The sequence below is a fragment of the Cheilinus undulatus genome, linkage group 7, assembly GCF_018320785.1.
Source record: "Cheilinus undulatus linkage group 7, ASM1832078v1, whole genome shotgun sequence".
Lineage (NCBI taxonomy): Eukaryota > Metazoa > Chordata > Actinopteri > Labriformes > Labridae > Cheilinus > Cheilinus undulatus.
In genome coordinates this window covers 43,790,150-43,814,885 of record NC_054871.1, presented here as the reverse complement: position 1 = coordinate 43,814,885, position 24,736 = coordinate 43,790,150, and the positions used below count along the sequence as shown (strand labels likewise).

General features: G+C 40.1%; 1 protein-coding gene across 1 annotated transcript in view; it reads left to right on the top strand.

Moving 5' to 3' along the window:
* The window catches only part of nlgn1 (neuroligin 1), a 483,613-nt gene that overhangs the window by 183,164 nt on the left and 275,713 nt on the right, over positions 1–24,736 (top strand). Inside the window, exon 4 of the mRNA XM_041791445.1 lies at positions 12,417–12,569. Coding sequence (XP_041647379.1) covers positions 12,417–12,569 — 153 coding nt within the window. The remainder of the gene's footprint in view (positions 1–12,416; positions 12,570–24,736) is intronic.

Here is a 24,736-nt window from a genome sequence, read left to right as displayed (position 1 = left end):
CACATCTAGCCTATCCAGATGGAACCAGCTGGTGACATTTTAGGCCCAACTTTGACTTGATTTCCCATATGTGACATTCTTTACAACTAACAACATGTTAATCGTTCATATGAGTCATTTTACAAAGCATCTGCACATGAAATCAAGTCCTCATAACTACACAATAAAACAGGTTTGCATGTACATTACAACACAACTATTCTGTGGCCTTTATTGAAACCTGAAAATCTTCTGGGGCCCATCAAACCCTCATACAACCATAATTCAAGAACAGGCAACTATAAAGTCCCCTATATTTGCACATTTATGTACAGTACTGTGCAGAACTTTAAGGCAAGTTTGGGCCAAAAACTGGGGCTGAAATAAGGCATAGATGTTGCAAGTAAGCATCAGGCAGGAAGGAGGATTGGCACATTCTTGGTTGTGCTTTGGGTGGCCTTGCATATTACAGGGGCATAGAAAAATAGATGTTAGATGGAAATGTAATGGAGTCCAGACCTTTAAGCTCTTTGAACACTGAGTCTGATATTTTCAGAGGCCTGTTTTTTCTTTCAGATCAGTAGTCCAAAAAAAACATCATGCATTTGAACCTTGCACACTAAATATGTTGCATTCATTAGTATTCACTGCGAAAATTCATTGAATGGGGCAAATTATATCATACTGTGATGAAAAAAGACGGTGAGGCGGACCCTGTGGCTCTGTCACTCCGTAAAAATCTCTCTAATTTGGAGAGATGGAGAGGAATTTTTACATTCAGTCTGATAAGTGTACAAAAGGTCAAAATGAGATTCCTTAGGAGGGTGGCAGGGCTCAGCCTTGGGATAGGGTGAGCAGCTTGAACATCCGGAAGGGTCTCGAAATAGAGCCACTGCTACTCCACATCGAAAGAAGCCAGTTGAGGTGGTAGGGGCATCTGATCAGGGTGCCTCCTGGGTGACTTCCAGCGGAGGTCTTCTTGGCACTTGCAACTGGGAGGAAACCCAGAGACAGACCTAGAACTCACCTGGGAGCGCTATGGAACCCTCAGGAGGAAGTGGAAAATATTGCCGGGGACAGGAACATCTGGGATGACCTGCTTCGTCTGCTGCCACCACAAACAGACCCCGGTTAAGTGGAAGAAGATAGATGGGTGAATTCTGATACGTGGCTGTGAAAACAAACTTATGCCTCCTAGCTGTTATATGCAATCGTTGATATCCACATAAGAGAAAGACATATCAGTCTTTAAAATGAGGTTTTGGTGTGAGAGAGAGGGATAGAAAGGGCGGGGGGTGAGTGAGCGAGAGAGAGGGAAGCAGCAGGCACTGCTTTGAATCATTAATCCTCCATCTGAATGACTTGGATTTATGTTAAAAATTGCACAAAATTGAAGCCTTGGGGCGTCAGTGTGCAAACATGATTAGAACAACATGACACTGATTTTTTCAATTTTCCAAAAATTTTGACAAAAATAAAATGGACACAGTTTGCAAAGGCATTTAGGGTGGGATAGAGGTGGATTTGGTAGTAGGCACAGCCTAGGGTACTGTCCATGTGAGTAAAATGGTTTCTGAGAGTCCCTGGTTGTGTTGTGGATGTCCCAAGGGCCTAAAACCTCTGGCAGTCTCCGGGTGTGTTGCCAGCAGTGAAAAGGCCCAGACAAAAGAGATGCCATAGAGCTTGACCCTGGCTGCCAAGAGACACACCTGCGTGGACGTGTCGAGCTTGACTCTGGCCACCCTCCTCCCCTTCTCCAGCCTCGTATTTTGGCACATCGAATCCTGTGGTGAATCTACATGCTTAAAACTTGTGTGCATGACTGTACTGTGTGACTCTGCAAACTCTTCCTTGTAACTTTTATGTGAACTTCTAAGACACCATTCACACTGATTTGAACCGATGCATGTTAGGTCACTTACAGCAGCTACTCAGCAGTACACTCCAAAAATGCACGGAGAGCATAGTTCAGGCTGGCAACGGTACACAGGTGGTACTGCTCAAGTCTGTGGAGGAACCAGCAGTGGGCGATCATGCTACACAAAATATCAGCCCCAGTGGAAACTGATGATTGCATTACAAGTGGTAATGTAGAGCATATTGTGGAAGTGGTGTTACACAGAATTATAAGCACTGCTAGTCATGGTTGTCAGGCATAAATGAATGAAAATAAAAATATATTTTGATATCAATACAAGAGAAACATTTATGGTCTCCTGATGGCATGAAGAGTAAAATATGTCCACTTTGGGAGTCCAACAAAACTATTTTGAAAGCTTTAAAATAACTCTTAACAAGAATTTATTCTTATACATTCATTTAAACCTGACAGTATGATAAAACCAAACATTATTATGGCATACTTTTCATTTCTGTAAGTTCACCTCTGGCCCTATAATGATATAATATAAGGCTAAGGAAATATTTTCATGTGCCAGAAGTAAATATGCCATCAAATCCTCATGTCATGCCACTCTCCGTATGCCGGTGGATGTGTGCTGTAATGAGCTACATCAGCACAGCTGCACTGATTACACAGGAGTATTTCCTCTGAAAGCATTTGAATTGCTGTTCACCACTGGGTCTCATTTTGCTTCTTGTTCCTCTTGCCCAGAGTCCCCGTGGCTTTGCTCCCTGCAGCAAAAGATTAGAAAAAAAGAGAAAGAGAAAAAAAGAAAAACCTCTGCACCTTGTGTCTGTTGTTGGTTTGATAAGTCCTCTGCACACCAGCAGACGGAGAGGATGCCAAAGTTGTTGCAACAGCCCCAAGGCATCTCTCAGGGTTTGCTCAGAGAAATCTAAAGTACCTCACTCTCTTTGATCATAACCTCATCCTCAAGGAAGCAATGATCTACTCCATGTTGGCCTGGTACCTATCCTCTAACAAACTCTCTCTCATACGCTCTCATCCCTGGAAAGATGGGAGTTGAACCACCACAAGATTGCATCTCATTTTAGCTCCTCTAAGATCAAGCTTTAATCTTGCTGCATGCTGAAGAAGAAACCTTGCAGCATGGATGCTCCTACGTGTTTGCAGACACTTTTTTTTTTCAAAAAACAAAACAAAAAAAACTTTACCTCAGACACTTGGATGCGAAGGCATACAGTTTTACATATTGTCATATAAATGACAGATATTCCGGTAATGAACTCAAATATATCCATACTTAATGCACCAGCTGATGGAAGAAGATGAGATTTGCAATCATGTAAATGAGGATTAATTGATGAGTTAGGGGGAAGAAGGGAGAGATCCAGGTTCCGAGGACTTTTTTTTGGCTCAGAGTTTTGCAGTGGAGTCCAATGAAGAGTGCCAGGAAATCAAACGAAGAGCGAGCTGGATTGCATAAACTAAAAACCTCAAGGTACAATGTGTTCAGTCTACACAGGGATTTGTCTCAGCCAGTAAATCCAAGTGAATTCAGGTAAATCCATCAAATGCTCAAACACAGCCAAGACAATCTTTCCTGACCTCCCCTCATTAACGCTGACCTTCAGTTTAATGCTGAACAAGAAGATTCGGTTCGAACAGCCACCGAGGATGTATCTCACTGCAGCAGGAATTAATGTATGTAATACCTGAGAGCACTTATGCAGGCAAACACTGTTATATTGTAAAGCTCTCATCAAGAGGGTACGACAAATATGACAGCTTGGACAATGGCCCAGCGCTTCAACTATGACTATTTTGGGTACCAACTTACCCTGATTTCTGGATGCTATTCCCTGCTTTATTGTATGTTTGTTAAATACCCAAAAACCATATTATAAGTCACAAAAAATGTAGCTTGTTTTTGGGTGTCTCACATAGGAAAAAGGTTTCAAATTGTCTTCCTGTCTGATAAATGCCATGCAGTTTCTGTGCATTCCTGGAGCTTTATGTAGGCCTGCCGTCTCTTCTTGCTTTCTTGAGAGTTGTCAGCTTGAAGGTGGACATGTTCCTAGTACGTGTTGGCCCCCATCCAGAGCTGCCCCTCATCACTGATTCTGTTTGTGATTCTGGGTTTCCAGTTCGGGGACCTCAGAATTCCATCACTGCTTTATGCAGATGATGTTGTTCTGTTGGCTTCCACAGTTGGGGACCTTCTGCAGGCACTGGGATGGTTGCAGTCTAGTGCAAAGCGGTTGGGATGAGGGTCAGCACCTCTAAGTCTGAGACCACGGTTCTTCACCAGAAACCTGTGGATTGCTACCTCCGGGAGGGAGTCTCTGCCTCAGGTGAAGGAATTCAAGTATCTTGGGGTCTTGTTCACAAGTCAGGGTAAAAGAGAGCGTGAGATTGGCAGGCGTATTGGCACAGCGTCAGCAGTACTGCAGGCATTGTTCTTGAGCAATTTGGTTCAAAGGGAGCTGAGCCATAAGGCAAAGCTATTAATTCAACAGCCGATCTACCTCCTAACCCTTCCCTTCCCTATGTGGTTATGAGCTCTGAGTTATGGCCGAAGAATGAGATTGCAGATACAAGTGGCCAAAAAGAGTTTTCTCCGGAGGGTGGCTTGGCTCAGCGTAAGAGATAGAGTGAGGAGTTGAGACATCCATAGGGAACCAAGAGAAGTGATGCTGCTTCTTTGCATTGAAATGAGCCAGTTGATGTGGTTGGGCACTGGATCAGAACACCTCCTGGCAGCCTCCCTTGGAGGTCTAAGGACAAGCCCAGCTTGAGGCCCTCCAGGAAGACCCAGAATGCACTGGAGGGATTATATATTCTGTCTGGTCATGCCCCGGGATCCCCCAGAAGGAGTTGGAATGGGTTGATGGGGAGAGGGATGTCTGAGTTAACTTGCTCAGCCTGCTGCCAAACCAACACGGCCCTGGATAAGCTGAAGAACATGGATGGATGGATCCTGAATTTGCCCCATTCATTTTGCAAGTCACTGCTTCTCTGTGTAAAGCATGCTGGGATACACAGCATCATAGACCATTTGATGGTTTGATAGAAAAAAGCTGGGCAGCATGGCTTGAACAAGTCCAGTTTAGCCCAGTCTAAACTTGACAGTTATCAATGATACCGTAGGTTGTGAGCTTAACTACTATACTGGTAGCGAGCGGTATGGTAGCAACTCCACATGGTAAAAACAGATCATACTAGAAAGACCTGGCTGAATGCAATGGAAATGACAATGCAAGAAAACAATGTAAACTCTTTTAATCCCATGGGAAGATCCCCTGAAAGCAAACTTCATCTTACAATCCCCTTTATGACTACTGAGACCTACACATGCAAAGCTGAAACAAAATAGTGACCTCTATAGTGGTCATTTGCAGCATCGAGCCACAATCCAAGCTGCCATATTCAAATTTTTTGAATGAGAATGAGTCTGTCCGAACTATCTGCATTGGGGTTGCTTTAAAGAATTAATAGAGTCGGCACTTTTCCATGGGGATTAGTATTACCTGGGGACCTCTGATAGTTTGTAAATTACCCCCTGATGTCAGCGGTTAGTGCCCAGATTTGCACAGGATAGGCAAATCTGTAATGTACCTAAATTTACTGACACTTCTGAAGGACAACATGGAGGTGTTGCACAACAGCCACTATGAAAACAGTGATTTTTTATTTCTGAATTCCATATAAAAATGCAGTGTTGGGAGCGCAGATGGTCGAGTGGTTTAAGGCGCTACCCATGTACGCGGGCTGCCCGGGTTTGAATCCGGTCTATGGCCCTTTACTGCATGTCTCTCCCCACTCTCTTCCCTGTTTCCAAGTCTATCCACTGTCCTTCCTCTATCAAGAAAAGGCCCAAAAATAAATCTTAAAAAAAAAAAAAAAAAAAAAAAAAAATGCAATGTTGTGCATGCATTTTGCAGGTGGTGTTTGGTTCATGTAGCCATCCTACACACACTGTCAACCATAGTTTCCAATAGATAACATAGGCCAAATACTTTCTGTCTTTTATAACCTGTAGCAAGCTGTCCATGATCAATAAATGAGTGGTCAATCTCCTCTGGTTTCCCTGTATGCATTGTGGTTGCATCTGTAGCCTGTGCTTAAATGCAGCTGATCAGACAGCTCCTCCCGTTAATGTATGAAAAAGAGGTCTCATACTAAGTATGAACGGCTCTTGTCATCCGTTTTCAACAGTTAATTCTGTTGATGTTATTCTGCACCTTACTAATTTGGGAGCATTACACACAACAACAACCCTCCACCTGCCCTTTTCCAAACGCTGTCTGGGAGGTTTACCAGATGGATGTCAAGTTAGAAATATGGTAGGTTGCTCCGGAACCCTTACCCTGCAAATTACAGACATGGTCAATTCACATAGGGTTAAAAACACAGACATGCTGTGTAATTATAACAAATTACCAGGGGTCTCTAGGTATCACTCATCCCATGTAAATAAGGCTTTAGTCAGATATAAAGAACACGTACAAATCTGCATATGTTTTCCTAAAGTACAGAACTCCTCTTCCTTTGTTTCTCCCTAACTGTGACCATCTTAACCTCAAACATCCTCATTGTTCTATTGCACTGAGAATTTCATAACTTTTATCAACACCATTACCATAACCATGTTTGCCATCATCATTAAAATGTCCAGTTTTAATTTTCATGGTTGTAATTTCATCATCTATGGACTTTTATAGTGGGATCATTATCAGTAGTTTAACAGTGACAATGATATTATCATACCCTCAACTGTTGTCGCCATTTTCAGCATTAACTTCACCCTCTGTTATCGTGATGACCACTGCCACTGTCATGGCTGTCATAACCATACCCATCACTACAATTAAATGAACATTAGCATTGTCACAGTACCACCATCTGAAACAGAATTACAATATTCATAACCGTTAGCCTCTCATTTGTACCTTTTGTCTGCCCTCCTCTTGTCAGGCTTCACACGCACTGTAACCATACTGTGAGGAACACACAGAAACACACACACCCTTACCATTATCCCCTGACCTTTTTTGTCAGAAGTTTCTGGAAGCCCTCCAAGGAGAGTTATGATGTGCCGCTACATTGTGGCCACTGCCTGCTGTGACAGAGAAAGCAGAACAACTAGGGGAAAAAACACTACAAAGGACATAGAATGACAGAAGTGATGTAATGAGCTCTGCACTGAGAAAAACAGGAAAGGACAAACAGAGTGCACGCAAACACAAGCTCACTGGCACACATGCACAGAAGAAGAGACATTACCTAGATGTGCCTCATTTTAATTTCCCCCTAGATTTTTGTCTTCTTTTACCCCATTTCCTTTTGCCAATTGAGCTTTTTTCTAAGGCAGTGGGGTTTTTATATTCCATGTTGAGAGGAAAACAATTTCTTCACTTTCAGGGTACATAGACACACTGCAATATTTATTACCTGCATCCAATTTCTGCTGCATCATTTTTCCTCTGTGAGGTTTTATCTTTTACTTTGGCTCATACTAAAGGTGAAATGGATGAAAAAAAATCTCATACAGATACCATTAAAATAAATTAAGTCAGAGTTTTATCTTAGTAACAAGATAGAGAGGAATGTCATTTGCAGCAGGGTACTTCAAGAGACACTTTTACCAAATTTAAAGCCAAATCTATTTCTTAACTATTCGTACAAATTCCATCTTACCTGACGTGAGGCGAAGGTTGAAACTTTAATAATAGGAAATCTGACAAAACTGCACTCATTTCACTTCCATCTGATTGATGATTACCTGAAAATACAATGGAAATTGCAAATTCAGGGGGACAGAGAGCCATATTTCAAGAAGCAACATCCGTTAGCTTACCTTCAGTCAGGTATCAACTCACTATAGTCAATTATTTGTCCAAATTATGAGGAAGCAAAAACACTTAGGCCCCCATAACCCATTGACAAAGATGCTTAGCTGTCTAAAAACCCACATAAATCCTAACTGTTCCATGAACAAAACCAAAAGAAATACTGTATACTGTATAGGTCTACAGTTGACTGCTATTAATTTTTTAGAGCCGATACAGATACTGATTCTTAGTCATTGATGAGACCGATAATAGATATTTGGAATAGATATGCATTTATTATGTCGCACAAAATGTAATGTAAAGTGGCAGAGTAAAATTGCATAATAAAAAAAAAAAATGAATGAAATGTTTAGAGAGTCCAAGCTCTGTCAGCATAAGAAATGGCACAAAGCATCACAATAACTGTAGGAAAACAGAAAGCGATGCCTCACGCTCACCGTGCCTGTGGCACCCAAACTGTGCCACGATCCGCCAGCGAATCATACTGTGGAACAAATTGCTCCCTCTCTAGTCAATCTGACCAGTTCCACTGCCTTTGCTCCAGTCTGGCACTGGGGCATCCCTGAAGAGCTACTCCACTCTGCTATGTTTGACATATGCTGCAGGTCTGTATTTGGCTTTGGCAACTGCCAAACTGTGTCAGTCCATGTACGGCAAATCAATCCAAATAGCTGGAAAGGTGTGCAAAGTATCTGGTTAAAGCTTGAGTATGTAACATTTAATGAGAACTGTGTAGAATCAACTTTCCTCCCCCTCCCTTCCTGTTCTTCTCCCTGTTTGAGCTCCATAGCGCCGCCCCTCTTCTCACATACCTCCTCGTGAATGTGCATGTCCGCTGAATCGAATACTGATGGTGGCAAAGTTCTCGTAGAGTGATTTTGCTCTGCTTTTCCACTGAAATCATATCACAGGCAAGAAAACAGTTAATCTCAGCATGACCAAATTCTACATAGGACTGAACATCGCCGGTAACTCCACCACTGTATCAACTTCTCACTGAGTTGAGAGAAGGATGCGCACTTTCTATGGTGGCCAATCGGAATGCTCCCTATGACCTGAGCCATGATTAGCTGCAAGTACTAGCTTCCTCATTGGCTGAAGCATCGTCCCTTGCTGGTTTTCCTCAAGTGAGAGTGCAGTGCGAAGAGGCGTTGAAGAAGTGTGTTATTCTGATAGATGGCTTCAATAACAAGACCCTGACGGGTTGTGTTGTTTTTGTGGGCATATGATACTAAAAATAAATCGCTTACTAAAGCTTTAACTTCAAAATACAACATTGTGCAAGGACTCAGTAAAAGAAAATGCAGATAATCTGCCAAATATTTGCCTCAGTAAGGCGTCAAGCAAATTATCGGTCTACCCCAATCTACATGTTATCCTTTCCAAAAGGTCTTCAAATAAATAACTTAATTTGTTTTATCATGATTTAAGTTCATCAGTGCAAATCGCCCTGTAGATTGCCCTGTATAGATCCCAGCGTACAAAACGTATTAAAAGGCATGTTTCCAGACTTTGTACCTATTTCTTTATAAAGAGGAAGGAACTTTGAATCCCAAAATCCATGGGGATTCATTTTCTACATGGTAAATGAAAGCTTTTCAAGCTTTCAAACCATTTGTGCTCTTCATTTCTTCACTTGAAATGATGTATTAATCTTTTCATACCACGACAGAACGTATAGGTGTCATCAACAGACTTTGTCCATAGACTTGGTAGACATTTCCGTGTTAAGTGGCGAACCCACTGGTCAGAAACATCACTGTGCCATTCAAGGATTGTGGCTGAGATCATGAATAAACTTAACCTTGCAAAGCAGATGGATACTCCCGTTGCCGTGTTTCTCACTGGCAAATCCATCTTGCAAAGCTCCCGTCTGAACAGTTACAGCCCGGTTAGAAAGTGACAGGACAAGTCAGCGATGAGAGGCAGTACTTTCAAGCATGGCAGAGTCATGACGTAAGCAAACAGCAAGAAGCGGCCAATGCAATTATGGCGGAAGAGATTAGCGTGGATGCTGCTAAAGTGTCAGTTTTATCAGAACTTGATATTTCTTCGTTAAGAACAAAGAACAGTATTGAGTTGTTTTCCTTTTATGTATTGACATGTCTTAAGTTGCCATGGTTCGCGTTATGCAGTTCTCTATGGAGTTTACTCCTCTGTAGGGGCGCACCTCGGTAGTGGCAATGATGTCACGTGTTTTATTGCTCTGATTGGCCTGTAAAGATTTGACAGACAGAACATTAATCCAATCACCCTCTTAGTGTTTATTTCAAAGGCTGGATGTGTGAAAAAAAAATCATCTGGCATGTCAGGTTGGAATAAGCTATGTATCTCATAAACTTTTGTCTTCTGCAGGAGCATATATCATCATTTCTCACTAAGGTAGCTCTTGGTAAGCCTTACTGGGATACTTCTAATAATATGGCTGATAACCATATCTGCTATGGAGAAAATGAATGAGATTTTGACTTCCTGAACCACGCTGTTGAGTTCTGTATGCCTCATTTCCTCGTGTTTTAGCCCCTAGCAACGACAAACTAAAAGAGAGATATGAGGAAGAGACATGAGAACAGAAAAGGAAAATTTTAATAAGTGAGATATCCTTCACTTCTCATTGTGTCGGTCTGAGCAACATTAGCGACTGATGATGAGCGAAGTCAAAGGACCATAATGCATTGAAACTTCATTAAATTATAATGTCAGATTGCTAGAACTTTCAAATCTTTCTGATGATTTGTAAGGTTCTGAGAAATGTCCCATTACTCTCAGTAAGGAGTGTGCCTCTGGAAAATTTCAGTTTTAAGGGCCATGTGCTGGAACTTCACCCAGCCACTCCAGTCCAACAACAACAGGGACGACCTACCTATAGGTGTGAATAGAAAAAGAATAGGAGAAAGGTTGATCCCTAATTAAAACATAACTGCAGAGCAAATCGTTTCATCTCAAGCCAATCGGAGACCATTTTTAGCAGACTTCATTCTGTTAAATGAACAGCTCTGTTAAATGATGTTAACTAGAAACTATTAGGGTGATCATAGCATTGTGAATCAGCAGCAGACATGCTGTTTGTAAATTATGACCTAATGTGACCTCAGACTTTTATTACATATTGCCTTTAATCATTGCTCAATGAGAAACAAATGAAATAATCTTCCAAGGTTGTTTTCTGTATGACAGTACTTGAAACCTGAAACAGCATCTGAGCCTCTTATACTGAAATGATGTCAGAGGAAAAAAGGCCACCATGTGAATATTATAAATACAGCCTCTTTTATATACTGTGATAAAGTTCTCTCGGAGTTGAAATTTTTCCCCACAGTGTTCGCCTTATTTTGTCAACCCCCTGGATTGCTGAGCGCTTTAAACGCTCCGTGGGAAAACTTTCCGACACAAACACCATCGCTCTGCCTTTCTCTCGCTCCCCACACAATTCAGCGTCTTTTTTATTCTCTCGTCTCGGAGGTAATGCTTCTCTGTTTCCCTGCCTGGTTAATTTTTAATTCCGCCTAGACTTACTGATCTCTCTCTGGACGTGAGTCCCTTAGTGGTAAAACATCAGTGGGATAAATGATGTGCGCCGCTGCATGTACTGATGGAGAAGGTTAGGAAGTAGGATGAAAAGCTTCATCTCAGGGATACAGAAGATGAAAGCGAAACCTTGTTTTGAACGCGAGTTGCAGCATGTTGTTAGATCTCTCCAAGTCTTCTCATCCTTTTGCTCACAACCAAGCTCGTAGGATGTCAGGGGCTAAAGCTTTAAAAACACAGCCTTTCTTTCTTCGATTCTAATCATCCTAATGTAGCACAGTTTAATGCAGCTAATTCTGCGACTCACAACAGGCTGCCATTTTTTTCTTACCCTGATATATGACTGATGCAACAGCACATCAAACAAAAATGAAAGAGGAAACACATTTGGTTGCATTATAAGTTACTTAGATATCACACTTCAGTTCTCTTCTGCATATATTGTGTTTTATAGGAGTGTGACTACAGGAATAATTGAGCTGCAATTTAAAAGTAAATCAACATTCTGTCCTTCGCATTGACAAAAAGCATTTAAATTATTTCAAAAGGTGTCCCTTTCAATCTTTGGTTCTATTTAATTTCTTCCGCTGCCAGTAAGTGCACTCATTCATTTATAAAAAAATAAAATCAAGGCGAATATTTCCCTACAGCGAAGCAGTTATGAAATGCTAACCTGAATTTAAATTTGAGTTCCAATAAAGCATTGCTTTTTCATAAAATTGTCAGACCTAATATGGCATTTTTTATGAGATTTTCTTCTGGATTAATCACATAAATTCTACCTCAACATGACAGGTTAGATTGCCACTCTTACATGTTGACAGTCCATTGCCTGGAGGAAAATTAATACCCGACACATTAAATATCCTGTTTCATTAACACCTATATGAAATTTTAAATCGGGTTATAAATAAATAAAACAACACTTTGCAATCAACACCAACATGTCACAGCCTTCGTGTTGAAAAATGAATGGTTTGACGCCTCAAACTAACAAGGTCTCCATGCTAAAAAGCCAGTGTGCCAAGATCACTAAGTTGAGAAAAAAATATATTAAAGGGGAGGCGAAAGCCCCCCCTAAAAAGTATTGAATTGCATCTCTGCTTGTCACCTTTGATTTGTTATCTAATCAGTCCTACTGCCTTCTCCACCTCCTCCTCTTCCTCTTTTTTCTCCCCCTTTTCCTCCAGACATCAGGGAGAGTGGAAGCCCCAAGCCGGTGATGGTTTTCATCCACGGGGGCTCCTATATGGAAGGAACTGGGAATATGTTTGACGGCAGCATTCTGGCCAGCTATGGGAATGTGATTGTGATAACGGTCAACTACCGGCTGGGCGTCCTAGGTAAGGATCCTGCTGGATTTTTGCCTTGTTTATATTTCTATCTTCGTTTTTGCTGTTTTAATGAATTAATTTGCTAAGCGAGGTAGAGGGCTTTTCGGAAGTCTTTATTCCCTACTTTTTCCTGTTATTGGGGACTCAGTTAGCTTAGCAAGATAGCTAAGGCTTTTTGGAATTTTTTAATTCCTACTTTGTCCCATTATTGGTGATTCAGTTAGCTTAGCGTGGTAGCTAAGGCTTTTTGGAATTCTTGAATTCCATCTTTGTCCTGTTATAAGTGGTATCAAAGGTTCTTTGGAATTCTCTGTTCTACTTTGTCCTGTCATTGCTGACTCAGTTAGCTTAGTGCAGTAATGCTTTTGGAAATTATTTGTTTCCTACTTTGTCCTGTCATTGTTGATTTGGTTAGCTTAACATGGTTGCTAAGGCTTTTGATAACTTTTTATTTCCTACATTGTTTTGTTGTCTGTGATTTGGTTAGCTTTGCATCGTAGTTCAAGCTTTTGAAAATGATTAATTTTCTTCGTTGTCCTGTTATTAGTAGCCTATTTGGTCATATTTCTTTACTTCCTGCCTTTTTCATTATTAGCTTAGAATTTTTGCTGCTCTTATTGGAACTTGTATTTCCCTGTTTCTTGATTGGAGATTCATGCATCTTACCATGTTGGCTAAGGCTATTGGATATTAATAGTTTACTTCCTACTCTGATCCTTTAATGGTGGTTTCAATAGCTTAGCATTGTGACCAGTGCTATGAGAACTCTTTCTTTCTTTCTTTCTTTCTTTCTTTCTTAACTGGGGCTTTAGTTAGCTTAGCATGGTGGCTAGGGCTATTGGTACGCCTTTTTCTTTCTTTCACCCTTTATTGGTGATTCGGTAGGTCTGGGGCTACTACTGTGTAGATTTCATATGAGATTCTCTGTTTAATGATTTCATTAGACTGAACATGGTGGTTAAAGCATTTGTATCTTTTTTCTTTCTTCCTTTACTGGTGACATTTTATTTATTTTCTTCTTATTTTTACTGGTGATTTCAGTGGTTTTGTTAATTCTGCTGAGCCTTATTGGTTTCCCTTTTACATTTAGGATTCAGTGAGCTTTCCCAGAGGCTAATGTTGTAAACTCTTTAACTATATGGCTTTCTTCTTCTTGATTTCTGATCAGATTAGTGACTTAGCCTATGAAGACTTGTGTCTCTCTTCCTTGTTTAATTGGTGAGTCATTACAATTAGCATGGTGGCTAATGCTTAAGCAGCTATTTTTTTTTTTTTACACCAAGTTATAAGTAGAGATTACACAAGTATGGCCAAAAATTGACTGCTACTTTCACTCACTATTCGAGTTATATAACTTGTCGTCTATTTTATGTCTACATTCTTCTCATGAAGAAATTGACTTATTTTGCCCAGAACACCCATTTCTCACTTGAAATCTGTTGGTAATCACATGTTAGCTAGCTAGTGGATGCCAACGCTAGCTAGCATGCTAACAGTAGATCAGCTAAGTTAACAATATGGCAATCAATGGATTCAAAGTGTCAATGTTCCCACATTCAATTCTCTGATGTTTTTGAGTGTGCCAGTAGTATACTGCCTTTGAATATATTTGTCAGTATGAATGCACACTGAAGCACTCAAGATGTTCAGTATTTAGTAGGCTACAGAAGCATGCCATTTCAGACACTGTATTTCTTTCTTCCATTATTGGTCAGTCTATAAGCTTAACTAGTGTGCTATACTGTCTTTCTTTCTTTCTTGCATTGCTGCTGTGTACAGTCAAAGGCTCAAGGTTTTTTTTTTTTTTTGGGGGGGGGGGGTTTCTTTATTTCTTTCTTTTTAACTTTGTTCTTCCCCTGTCTATAAACTTTTAGAGATATGTTTTGCTAATGCTGGTTGAAATGCTTGTTGTATGGATTCTAAAAGTCAAGCAGGTTTATACAGTTGCTGTTTTCTCTCACTGCTGGATTTGAATCTGTTTCCTTCATATTCTGGAGTAATAATGAAGAGAAAGTAGACCTACTGTGATAGGAGGTTCTTTGCCTCTATTTAGTGGCTTTTAATGAATCATGGCAATGTCTTCCTTGATCTGTCAGTAGGCTGGCTTCTTTTTCCCTGCTATCTGTTTTCTCCCTCGTCTATGTATCTAATCTGATCAGTCTAATTCTTTTCATTCTGCATATGGCTGTCACTGCATTTACCCAGAGGGCAGGTATATACTGTCATAGCACAGAAACAAAGGTTCACTGCCTGCGTCCTAAATGACATTATACTGTCATTTGTTCTGATGAGGGAACAGATTCCATTTATATGTTGTTTTGTGTATTTTTTTTTCTCCTATTCTTATTTAATCAAAACCAGAATAAAGATATGGGACAATATCCGCCTATCACTCAACTAAAATACTGTTTGTCTGGGGGCTTCTGTGTGCGTGCATACATTAGTGTGAGCATGTGCATAAACGATGAGTATAAAGGCTTAAAGGCGAGTCTTTGAGATGCTGATAGCAGAAAACAAGAGAAACACAACATTATTTTTCTCAGCAGGTGGTCCGCTGTGCCTTTGTGTTCCCTCATCAGTTATTCAGGCTCTGATCTCTGTTATGTGACTTATATTTAGCGTAAATCGTAAATCTTGTGTATCAGGGGAAAGCCTGGTGTTTTTCTTTTATGTAATCTGATAAGTCATTCTCATATCAAGTTTTCAAAAATTAGGTCTGAAAACTTGATCTAAATAAAAACGTTCCAGGCATGGATGCCAGTGGAGCAATTGTGGTCCATGTCTCTTGGAGATAGGACTGTCAGTCAGCTGGTGACTGAATGGACAACCTCCCTCAGCAACCTTCAAGCCCTGCCAAAACCACCAAAGTGGATATGAAACAAGCACTCCATCATCTGTAGTTACTTATCCTACAGTTCTTTTCAGTACCTGCTTATTCCTTTCCAGGGTCAAGAAGAGGCTAGATAATAAAAACATACTCTAAAGGCTTATTTATGCTCTAGGTTTCATGAGTGCAAACTAACCTGTTACCTTGCTACAACAGCGCTGATATGCAGTAATACTGTGGATGATGATGTTACACAACAACACCTTTTCTGTAGCAAACAGGGCTGCCACTGGTCAAACAGAAGCCCTAAGCAGACTCTGGTATGAGGCCCCCTTACACTGCAGTATGCATGCTCTGCTTATAGGGAAGAGATAACGTATTTAGCAGGGATGACAGCAATGTGAGACAAAAAAGACCAAAAAAGTAAAATTTCAAGGATAGCCAAGCAAGAAAAAACTATCCAATGAAAAGTTATAATCATTCAATATTTTTAATTAAGTATCCAGTTGTTTTATCCTCGGTTCTCTCTTACCCTCTCTCTCCCTCTCTAATGTGCGAGCCCAGTAAGTGCTGCAGGTCTCACTGTGTTTAGGGAAACTGTATCCCTGCTGGTTAACATGAGGCGCCGCTGTTTGCTCTCAGATTAGACCCTATGTGTTTGTGTTTACCCCCCTGGCAACGGACAAAAGCGTACGGCTTTACCTCGCCAAACATGTGAAAGTGTGTGTGTGTGTGTGAGTGACAGGCAGAGAGTGTGCACTCAGCTACAGTAGGTGTAAGGCTCATAACTGCTGGGCTTTCCAGTCACTCATCCAGTTTAGCGAGTATGCAAGTGAGTTCATTAAGTAGCTCCACTGTCTAAAAACAGCCATTTTAACAATCCAGTAACCTGCTACCCAGTCTAGTGTAAAATATGGATTTTTTTTATTCATCCCATATTTATTAATGTATTATGATTTACTTTGGGATGGCTCCTGTAATGATACAAGCAGGAGATATGGCTTCTGATCACCAAAAGAACATCACCACAGTGAAGTCCTTGTGCTAAATAAAGGGATTGATAAATATTTAGTTAGGCTTACACATTTTGGCTCGCTCTACCCCAGCATGATCAAGGATTTTTTTTTCTGTTTAAAAATTGTAATAATAATCATGATTTCACTATATGGGTGTGTGTACCACTGGTTTCAATGCATTTTGCATCAGCAATATTAAGTGCATTTTTCTCTAGTATCAAGACAGATCCGCCATGTTTTACCCTATTATTGATTGATCTAGGCAGATTTACACATGCTCTTAATGATGGATTTAACTGACCTCCAGGGGATGTTTAGTGCCTTGGAATTTTTGTATCCATCCCCTGACTTATACTTTCCAATAACCTTTTCTCTGAGTTGCTTGGAGTGTACTTTTGTTTTCATGGTGTAATGGTAGCCAGGGCTACTGATTAACCTTCCAGACACTGATCCCCATTTCACTGTTTGTGAGACGACTAGCACCAGTTGGCTGGACCTCTGCTGAATTAGGTCAGTCACTATCAAAGGGAGGTGAATATTTCTGTAGTCATCAAGTTTATCTTACATATTTTTATTTTACCATCTGAAGCTGGTGCATGTTTGTGCATCATTTTCGCTATGTTTTTACGACATCTTTGTCATTTTCCGTCATACAAATGTGGTTCAAAATTACCATAGGCCTGGAGACTTGAAATTGGCCAACGTTGCAAAGACCTTCGGGGAGTTGGTTCATTGTTTCAAAGCCTTCAGGGAAACTTTGGTCATTTGTGCATGAGAATGAGTATATTAAGTAAGATGAACACTTGGAGGAAGCCCTTACAATAAGATACTAACGTTCTTAAAAAGCAGTGCACAAACTTTTTTTCATTTCTGACTTGTAAAAATCTCCCACACAATTCATTATGTCATATAGTCAGCTGGGGTGCTTCTGTTGGTTTAAGAAAGTGGTTAACTCTACCCAACCAGCCATTGCAGCACCTGTTGGCTTGTTGCTGCTAAAAACTCCCTACCTGTGCCCCGGTGATTTTTCTCTGTTGCTCAGTGTTGGCTTTGTGTGTCTGTTAGAGCCAAAGCTTTGCAGGAAGCCATTAGTGGCTTTAAATATGCAGGGCTGCTGACGTGAAGCTGTATTTATGGTTTAAGGGCCTCGGCTACAATGGATTTGGCCATGGGGCACATATATAGTATGCTACTGTCAGTCTGTTTTCCACCTGTGTAAATAAGAGAGTGAGCTTAATGAAATAGGTGTTTCTCCTGTGTGCAGATTAATGAAAAGTGTCAAAGTGTCATTAATAAACATGGCAAGCATTTATTGTCTTTGTTGTCTCACTCCTCCTTTGGACACACAGCAATGCAGATGGTTTTGTTTTACTTAACACATTGATTACTTAGAAAACTAGTGCTCAATCATCCCATCTTAGACATCACACAGGTGATAAATGCAGCTTTTCTCAGGGAATATCACTACATTTTTGAGTCTTCCTCTAAATACCTCGCTATCATCGGCCCACTGATCCAACATGCACCACAGTGGTTTTCTGACACACTCAGGACCTCAAACATTGATTGCATCTGCCAATACTTGAATCCAATACCTCCCAGGGCTTGTTTGTTGTACTTCCAGAAAGCCGACTGTGCCTTTAAGGCCAGGCCCTCGCAGTGTTGAGTTTGTTTGGGCCCGGCCAAAACCTTTAATCATGCTGATTGATGAGGTGCATTTCCCTGACTCAAACCTTCTCCAAATACCCTTTCCATTCCAGCCATACATCAGCCATTCAGCCAATTCATCAAGCCTCTGATTGTTTTAAGATATACCTGGCCAGTAAAATATCCATTTCTCTGCACGGCACTGCTTCTCTAACTCTGCCCTGGTTTTTTAGCACTACAGTCCCTTCAGAACAGTAGTTGCTTTCAGAAGCATGCAGGGAAAAGGAGGCAGAAAACACAATGCAAATTACAGAGCTCAAAAATAAATTATGTCTGAGTTAATATGGACAATATTGTAGTCTCTTCATAGTTGATAGGTAGTTTGTCCTTGTATTTGACTTGTGCATTTTTAATGACTAAAACTAGAGGGCTATGTCCTAATTTAAGTGCTGCAGCCTTCTTTTGAAGGTCAATTACACAGTGGCGTGTCAAACGCCGTCCAATTCTGAGCGTTTTTTCAAATGTGTCTGAAAAGAGCATCTTTCTTTTTTGTCCAACAAAAGATCTAATCGGTGCATTATTCATTGCCAAACATATCCCAAGATTAATTTAGGCAATTTTATTTTATAAACCTGGCATAAATTTACAAACTTAAGCACTAGTTAATTAAAACAGTGAAATGAAATGGAAATTAACAAAAAGAAAGCAAAAAAAAAAAAAATAGAAGTTTAATCAGAAACTAAGACATGCATGGATCACTAAGGTTTGACTGGTTTGAACAAGGAGTGGTTGGAGTAGTATCAGTGCCATCAGCTGTACTACTCCTGCCATGAAATGGATGTTTTCAATGTCATCATCATACATTTAAAAACAAACCTTTGGCTGCAGCACACACACGAGGCAAAACTAATGCCACCAAAAGCTCGACCTATCAGCCTCAGTGGCAGGTTAAATAAAATAAGCATAGCCGAGTGTTTCACAAAAACATCCTCTCTGCTAAGGGGGCTTTCATGGTGGCTCTTTGCTCTTGTTTTAAAAAGAAATGCGGTCCACTTCTGATTAAACTGCCACTTTCCAACCCATACCCCACCCGTAACAATCGCAATCTCATGCCAAAGAAGACTGGGATTTTTCAATCTCTTTTACATGCTAAAACATGGTCAAGTTCAGGTCAAACTGATGCTGTACTAGAGCTGTATCTGAGCTAAACACCACACTGGAGGAAGCCATTGCAAACGCTTTTCAAATCCATCTGCTTTGCAAGGTAAAGGATTGTAGCCATTGGAAATGCATTCAAATGCACAATCCCTTTTAATTTTGTAATACCCTGATCTAATAACAATAATGCAGAGAGCTAAAAAATAACACATTTCAGTGTTTTATTTATGTTAATAAGCTCTTTTCTGAGGATTCACAGCTGTGGCCTTGTCTTTATGAGTTGACATTTATCAATTACTTTTTGGCAAAAATAATCAGGACATTGCACATTGGCTAGTTGCAGAGGTTGAGGTTGGAGCACTTTAAAATGAAAGGGTTAGGATGGGGACAGCTAGTGACTCAAATGTGGAGTCCTCTGCAGGCCAGACTGCCTTATTTGTGTTAGACGGGTGTGGAGACTACGAGGGCTGGATCCTTTCTATGGTGTATCTTTTGAGGGATGCAGGCAACAAAATAAGTAGCACCCAAGGTCTAGTATACCAGCTTAAACACATATGGTGGTATTATTCAGATTACATGCCTTAACTTGGCATTTAGTGCCCCATGATGGAAGAAACCTGATAAAATTAACATAACTTGTCTTTTTTCACTTTTTATTTAATGATTATTCTATATTTCTATTTTTTCAAACCTGTTTTCTACTCAGTAGAACACATTGACTACGTCCTGCTCACAAGGTTTTAATTGTATCCAAAATTAGGATAGTGTGCGTTTATTTAAGTAGCATTTCCTCTCACACAGGCTTTATCCCTAATGTCTACCCTCCTTAAATAATACTCTCTCCCCCTCCACTCTCTCAGATATCTTCCCTTTTCCTTTTCTTTTCTCAACAATAATTGGCCTTTCTTGTTCCCTTTAGTGTCTGTCCTGCTGGCTAAGTGTAGAGGACCATTATTTTTATGCTTATTAATTTCATTCTTGCTGAAACAAATGCCCCGATGATTTGGTTTCGTTCCTCTTTCTTTGCCCCAGCACCACCTCTACTCCCCTCATCCTTCTGTTTCTTTCTTTCTTTTGTATCCCCGTTGAGACCAGCTGTCCCTTAATCTGATGAAAACAGAGTTCCTTCAATGACTGGAAGTATTTTCAAAGCATTTTAATACGGAAGCATTCAGTTGTGTAGATACTATAACAATAGAAAGAATTCACAGAGGCAATCGATGCCCTCTATTGCCCTCTATAAAGCATTTTATTTTGGATTATCCATTCCAGATGTGCCAAAAAATAAAATGGATTTCTCCACACTACAAAACAGGCAGAGGGCAAAAATTGAGGTAAAGCTTTCAGGGTTTCAGGCTTTCAGATATCAAAGGGATTGAAAAGGGATAAGTGAAAATCACTTCAAACTTGTCTGTTCTTGCAGAGAAGGTACCAGAAAAAGAAAATGTGCTCTTAACCTGAAAAAACCTTTGAAATGGCACAGATGCATGAGGAAGGCTTCCAACCTCTCTCACAGGTGATTGTTTAGAGTATTTTTTAACACATATTACTATTAAAATTGCATATTTGGTATGGCTGCTGAAGAATTTGTGTGTTTCCTCTTTGCTGCATGGTAATATTTCCGTTTCTACACTACTGGTCATATTTAACAAACATATGAAGCAATTATAGCTTCTTTGAGGATGCCTGCTATCAAATCTCTGTTTTTACTTGCTTGGGTTTTGCGAGCCTGAAGTTACAAAACACAACAGCAGTATGTAGCCAGTAGGTCATCCTTAGTAATGTGAATTAGAAGTGAGCTAAAGCATCATCCGCCTGTCACTCTAAATGCACTTTAACACTGTTGATGGCTACAAGCCTCATTCAGTGTCTGCAGCAAGTCTTCTCTTGCTTTCTGTCTGAGCTCTAAGAAACTTACCTGGCTTGCTTTTATAGAGAGCCTCCTGTGGCCATTAGAGATCCAGGCAACTTGATTGTATTTTGATTGTATTTTTAAGCTTTTTATTCAACAAATGAATCAGAACAAGCAGGCACTCCACACCAACAGCCTGTGAAGCATGCTCATGCAACATTTGAGGGTAAACAGATTATCTGTTTTACATCTGAGATACTTCCATAAATATTTGATAAAACAACTCCAAATCAGAGTAAACCCATTAGCTACTAGTCCATGTGAGTCAAGAGATGGGCATGGTGAGTCAAAGAAATATAGTATTATCATGTCACTCTTAATGCACTGTAACACTGTTGGTGGATATAGATCTTTTCCTTGTGTGCAGCAGGTCCTATTTGCATTTCGTTTTGAACCCTAAACAAGATAGTTTGTGAGGAGGTCATCGGTGCAACTGATACGTTGTTCCAATTCCAATACCAGTAACGTAAATACATCTGTTACTGCTGAAAATGCAGGTAATGGTGAGCACACGTGTGCATCGATTTGATACCGTTTTATTAAACTTTGTATTTTGCTTCATTAAGCCATGCTAAATGCAATGCCATGCTATATGTTATCATTTTAAGCCAGAAATCAATTTTTCTCCACTACTTGAAAACACTGCACACATAAACTACAACTTTAGAGCAGCAATGAGGAACCAAACAAAGGAGAAAAGGTCTAAAAACCCTTTCAGACTGGCAATGTTGTATTTGACAAGAAATGATAAAAGTTGTGGAAAAAAGTGGAATAACCTTGAACCACAATTCATCACCTTTTACTTCTTTTTCCTTTTTAAGCTAGCAATTGTGTCGTCTTATTGATGCTATCCATGCCTTGGAATTCCTTAGGGAAGCATCTGCAACTTGGCTGACTTTTTGGGGACTTAAAGGGTTAAATTAATACAGGTAGATCTGATCCTGAGCACATTTTGATCAATTTTTTTATCACTTTTCTATAATTTATTTCTGGTAGCTTGAAGGCTAACAGCCATATTGTTTTAGTGTTTTTCCAGAATGCTTTGTGAGGGGCTGCCAACCAATGGCAGGCTATTCCATCAACACATCATGATGTGTCAAACTGCACACACAGTTCCTTATGGAGACGGCCTGAATAAAGAAAAGGAAGGAAAGATGGAGGGCCTGTGATGTGGCCCTCTGTGTCACTGTTATTTTAATATTCAGCAGTAAACTCAGAGTAACTAGTGTCAGTGTCAAATTGGTACTTGGTGTGGACGATGCCCAGACCTCTGGTATCAGAATCAGTATCCTGAAAGAAAAATGGTAATGGAACATCTCTACTACAGCTACATCCATGCTGTACTCTTCATGCGCTGCCATTGTTTACAAGCTTGCAGCTCAACTAAACTACACTTCTAGATTCTGCCTTGTCGTCCTCAAATGATGCTGCTTGGTTCAGTCATTTTCTGGCCAAGAACAAGCATTTCAGCTTTGCAAAAGGGATCTGCCAGATGACAGACAGGAAATCTGCTTTAAGAGGTTAGCACTTTTAGCTGTGCCATGCAAATTTACCTCTAATATAATCATGTGTGTCTTATAAATTCACCTTAGACATAAGGCTCAACAGTGACTTATACGGTGACCCTGGACCCAGAAATTATTCCCCCATTCAAGTCCCTAAATCATATTTTACAGAAATCCTAATATCAATATTTTAATCCTGGAACCAAGCCAACCAGCGACCTAAATAATCCTGACTATAAAAAAATTGATTTGGCATAAAACAGGATTGGAAATGGAGAAAAATGGACAAAAATATTGTACATACACATCCCACAACCTTCTGCAATTCTCGTAATTAATACTCAGACCTTCCTTCTACATGTATCTTCCCTGTAGTGCTTCTGTGTTTAATGATAAAAATGTAATATATTGTAGTTTCGAATAAATTGTGTTATTTTCATAGTTTTTAGATATGGTGTCACATTGTGTATTCTCATTATCAGCAAGCTGGCAACCCAAGTTTTGAGGGGCTGTAAACATTGGTAACCTTGGTCTCCATCAACACTACTCTAAATTTTAAACCTAAATATGGGGTAAAGGGTTTTATCAAACCTTTGCAATACTTCTTGCAAACTATAAAAACTTGTGTGACTAAAACTTTTCTGCAGGTACTCTGGGGAAGAAGGGAAACTGATCAGTCGACAGCCTTCACAGAGATATTTTGATATTTGCATAATTTTTTTCCACTTATATCATCCAACAAATTTTCACTGAGGTTTTAAGTCATTCTGCCAAGTATAGTTTAACGTTTCAACTAGATTTAGAAAGAAAGATTCAGACAGTTATGCCTCAGTTAAATGATCTGTGGGTTTAAATAAGTCCTTACTGTGCTTAGTCCCATCTCTGTAATAAAGAGCCAACATGAGCTCCTTCACTGTGAGAGATCGCTGCAGAATCAAACTTCAGACAAAACAGAGACAGATAACATGATCAGAGACCGTAGCTTTCTATCAGAGATGGTGTGAAATTGGCCCAAATGGGCCATCAGAAAACAGTCTGCTCCAGCCAGCGTGCTCCATATCCAGTATGATAATTTGATTACATAAGTGTTCTTTTTTTGTTGTTTTTCAGATTCAAAGGTTGGAATGAGAGCTTTTATTTTGCTTTTGAAATCTGTCTACAGATTGGATGTCATCATCAGTTAGTTTTCCAGCAGAGATTTTTTATTCTGTAGTGTTCTGATTGTTGTTCCAGCCTTGGTGAGAAAACAATTTTGTGTGAACACTAAATCCTTGTGATACTCTGCAGTTTCCTGGGTGTTTAATGCTATTTAGACATGGCTAATGGCTTCTGAAATTTGGCTTAGAAGCTGCTTCATCTCAGAGCTTTATAATGTTTATCAGTTGGAGCAATTTACCCACCCTCAAAGTAGTTATCTTGTAGCAGGACTGTGTCCACCATTCCTAAAGAGTTTTTTTTCCCAAGCATTTTATGGAACTATAGCATAGTAGTTTCCTGGCCATTGCATGGATCTCTCAGTCTTCCATTTCTTGTTTTGTTTGTGCTCTGCTCATTTGGCTCAGTGTCGTTGGTATGATGTTTTATTCAATGAGTGGGCTGCAATGCCAGTGGAAGCTATGCTATGCTAATGGTGTCCTGGCAACAGCGGGCTTGGCTAGTGTGGTTTACAGCAGCACTGCTGATGCGTCAGGGATCGGATTAATCTGGCCAAGGCCCGGACAACAGACGACCATCTGGGCACGCTCCACAGCGCCAGGTGTCTGTAGCCATAACTTTAGCCACTTGCCACCAAACCTATCGTTATGCTAAAAATAATATGCATGTTTCATGTATTATCTGTTAGACATGGCCAAGGCTGCTGTTCCCACTACACTCTCTTTTAAAGAATAATTCCTGTAATGGATCAATAATGCACATAAATTTGTTACTGGCTTCATTTAGTCATTTGTTTTAGCAGTGATGGTGGCTGTGTAAAACAGAGCACCCTCTTATTCCAGTGAATTAGAATAAGCAGGTGCTCCACACCCGCAGCCTGCACAGCATATTCAAGCAGTGTTTTGAGACAAATATTAATATGATCATTTATCAGTTTAAGATACAACTAAAAGGTT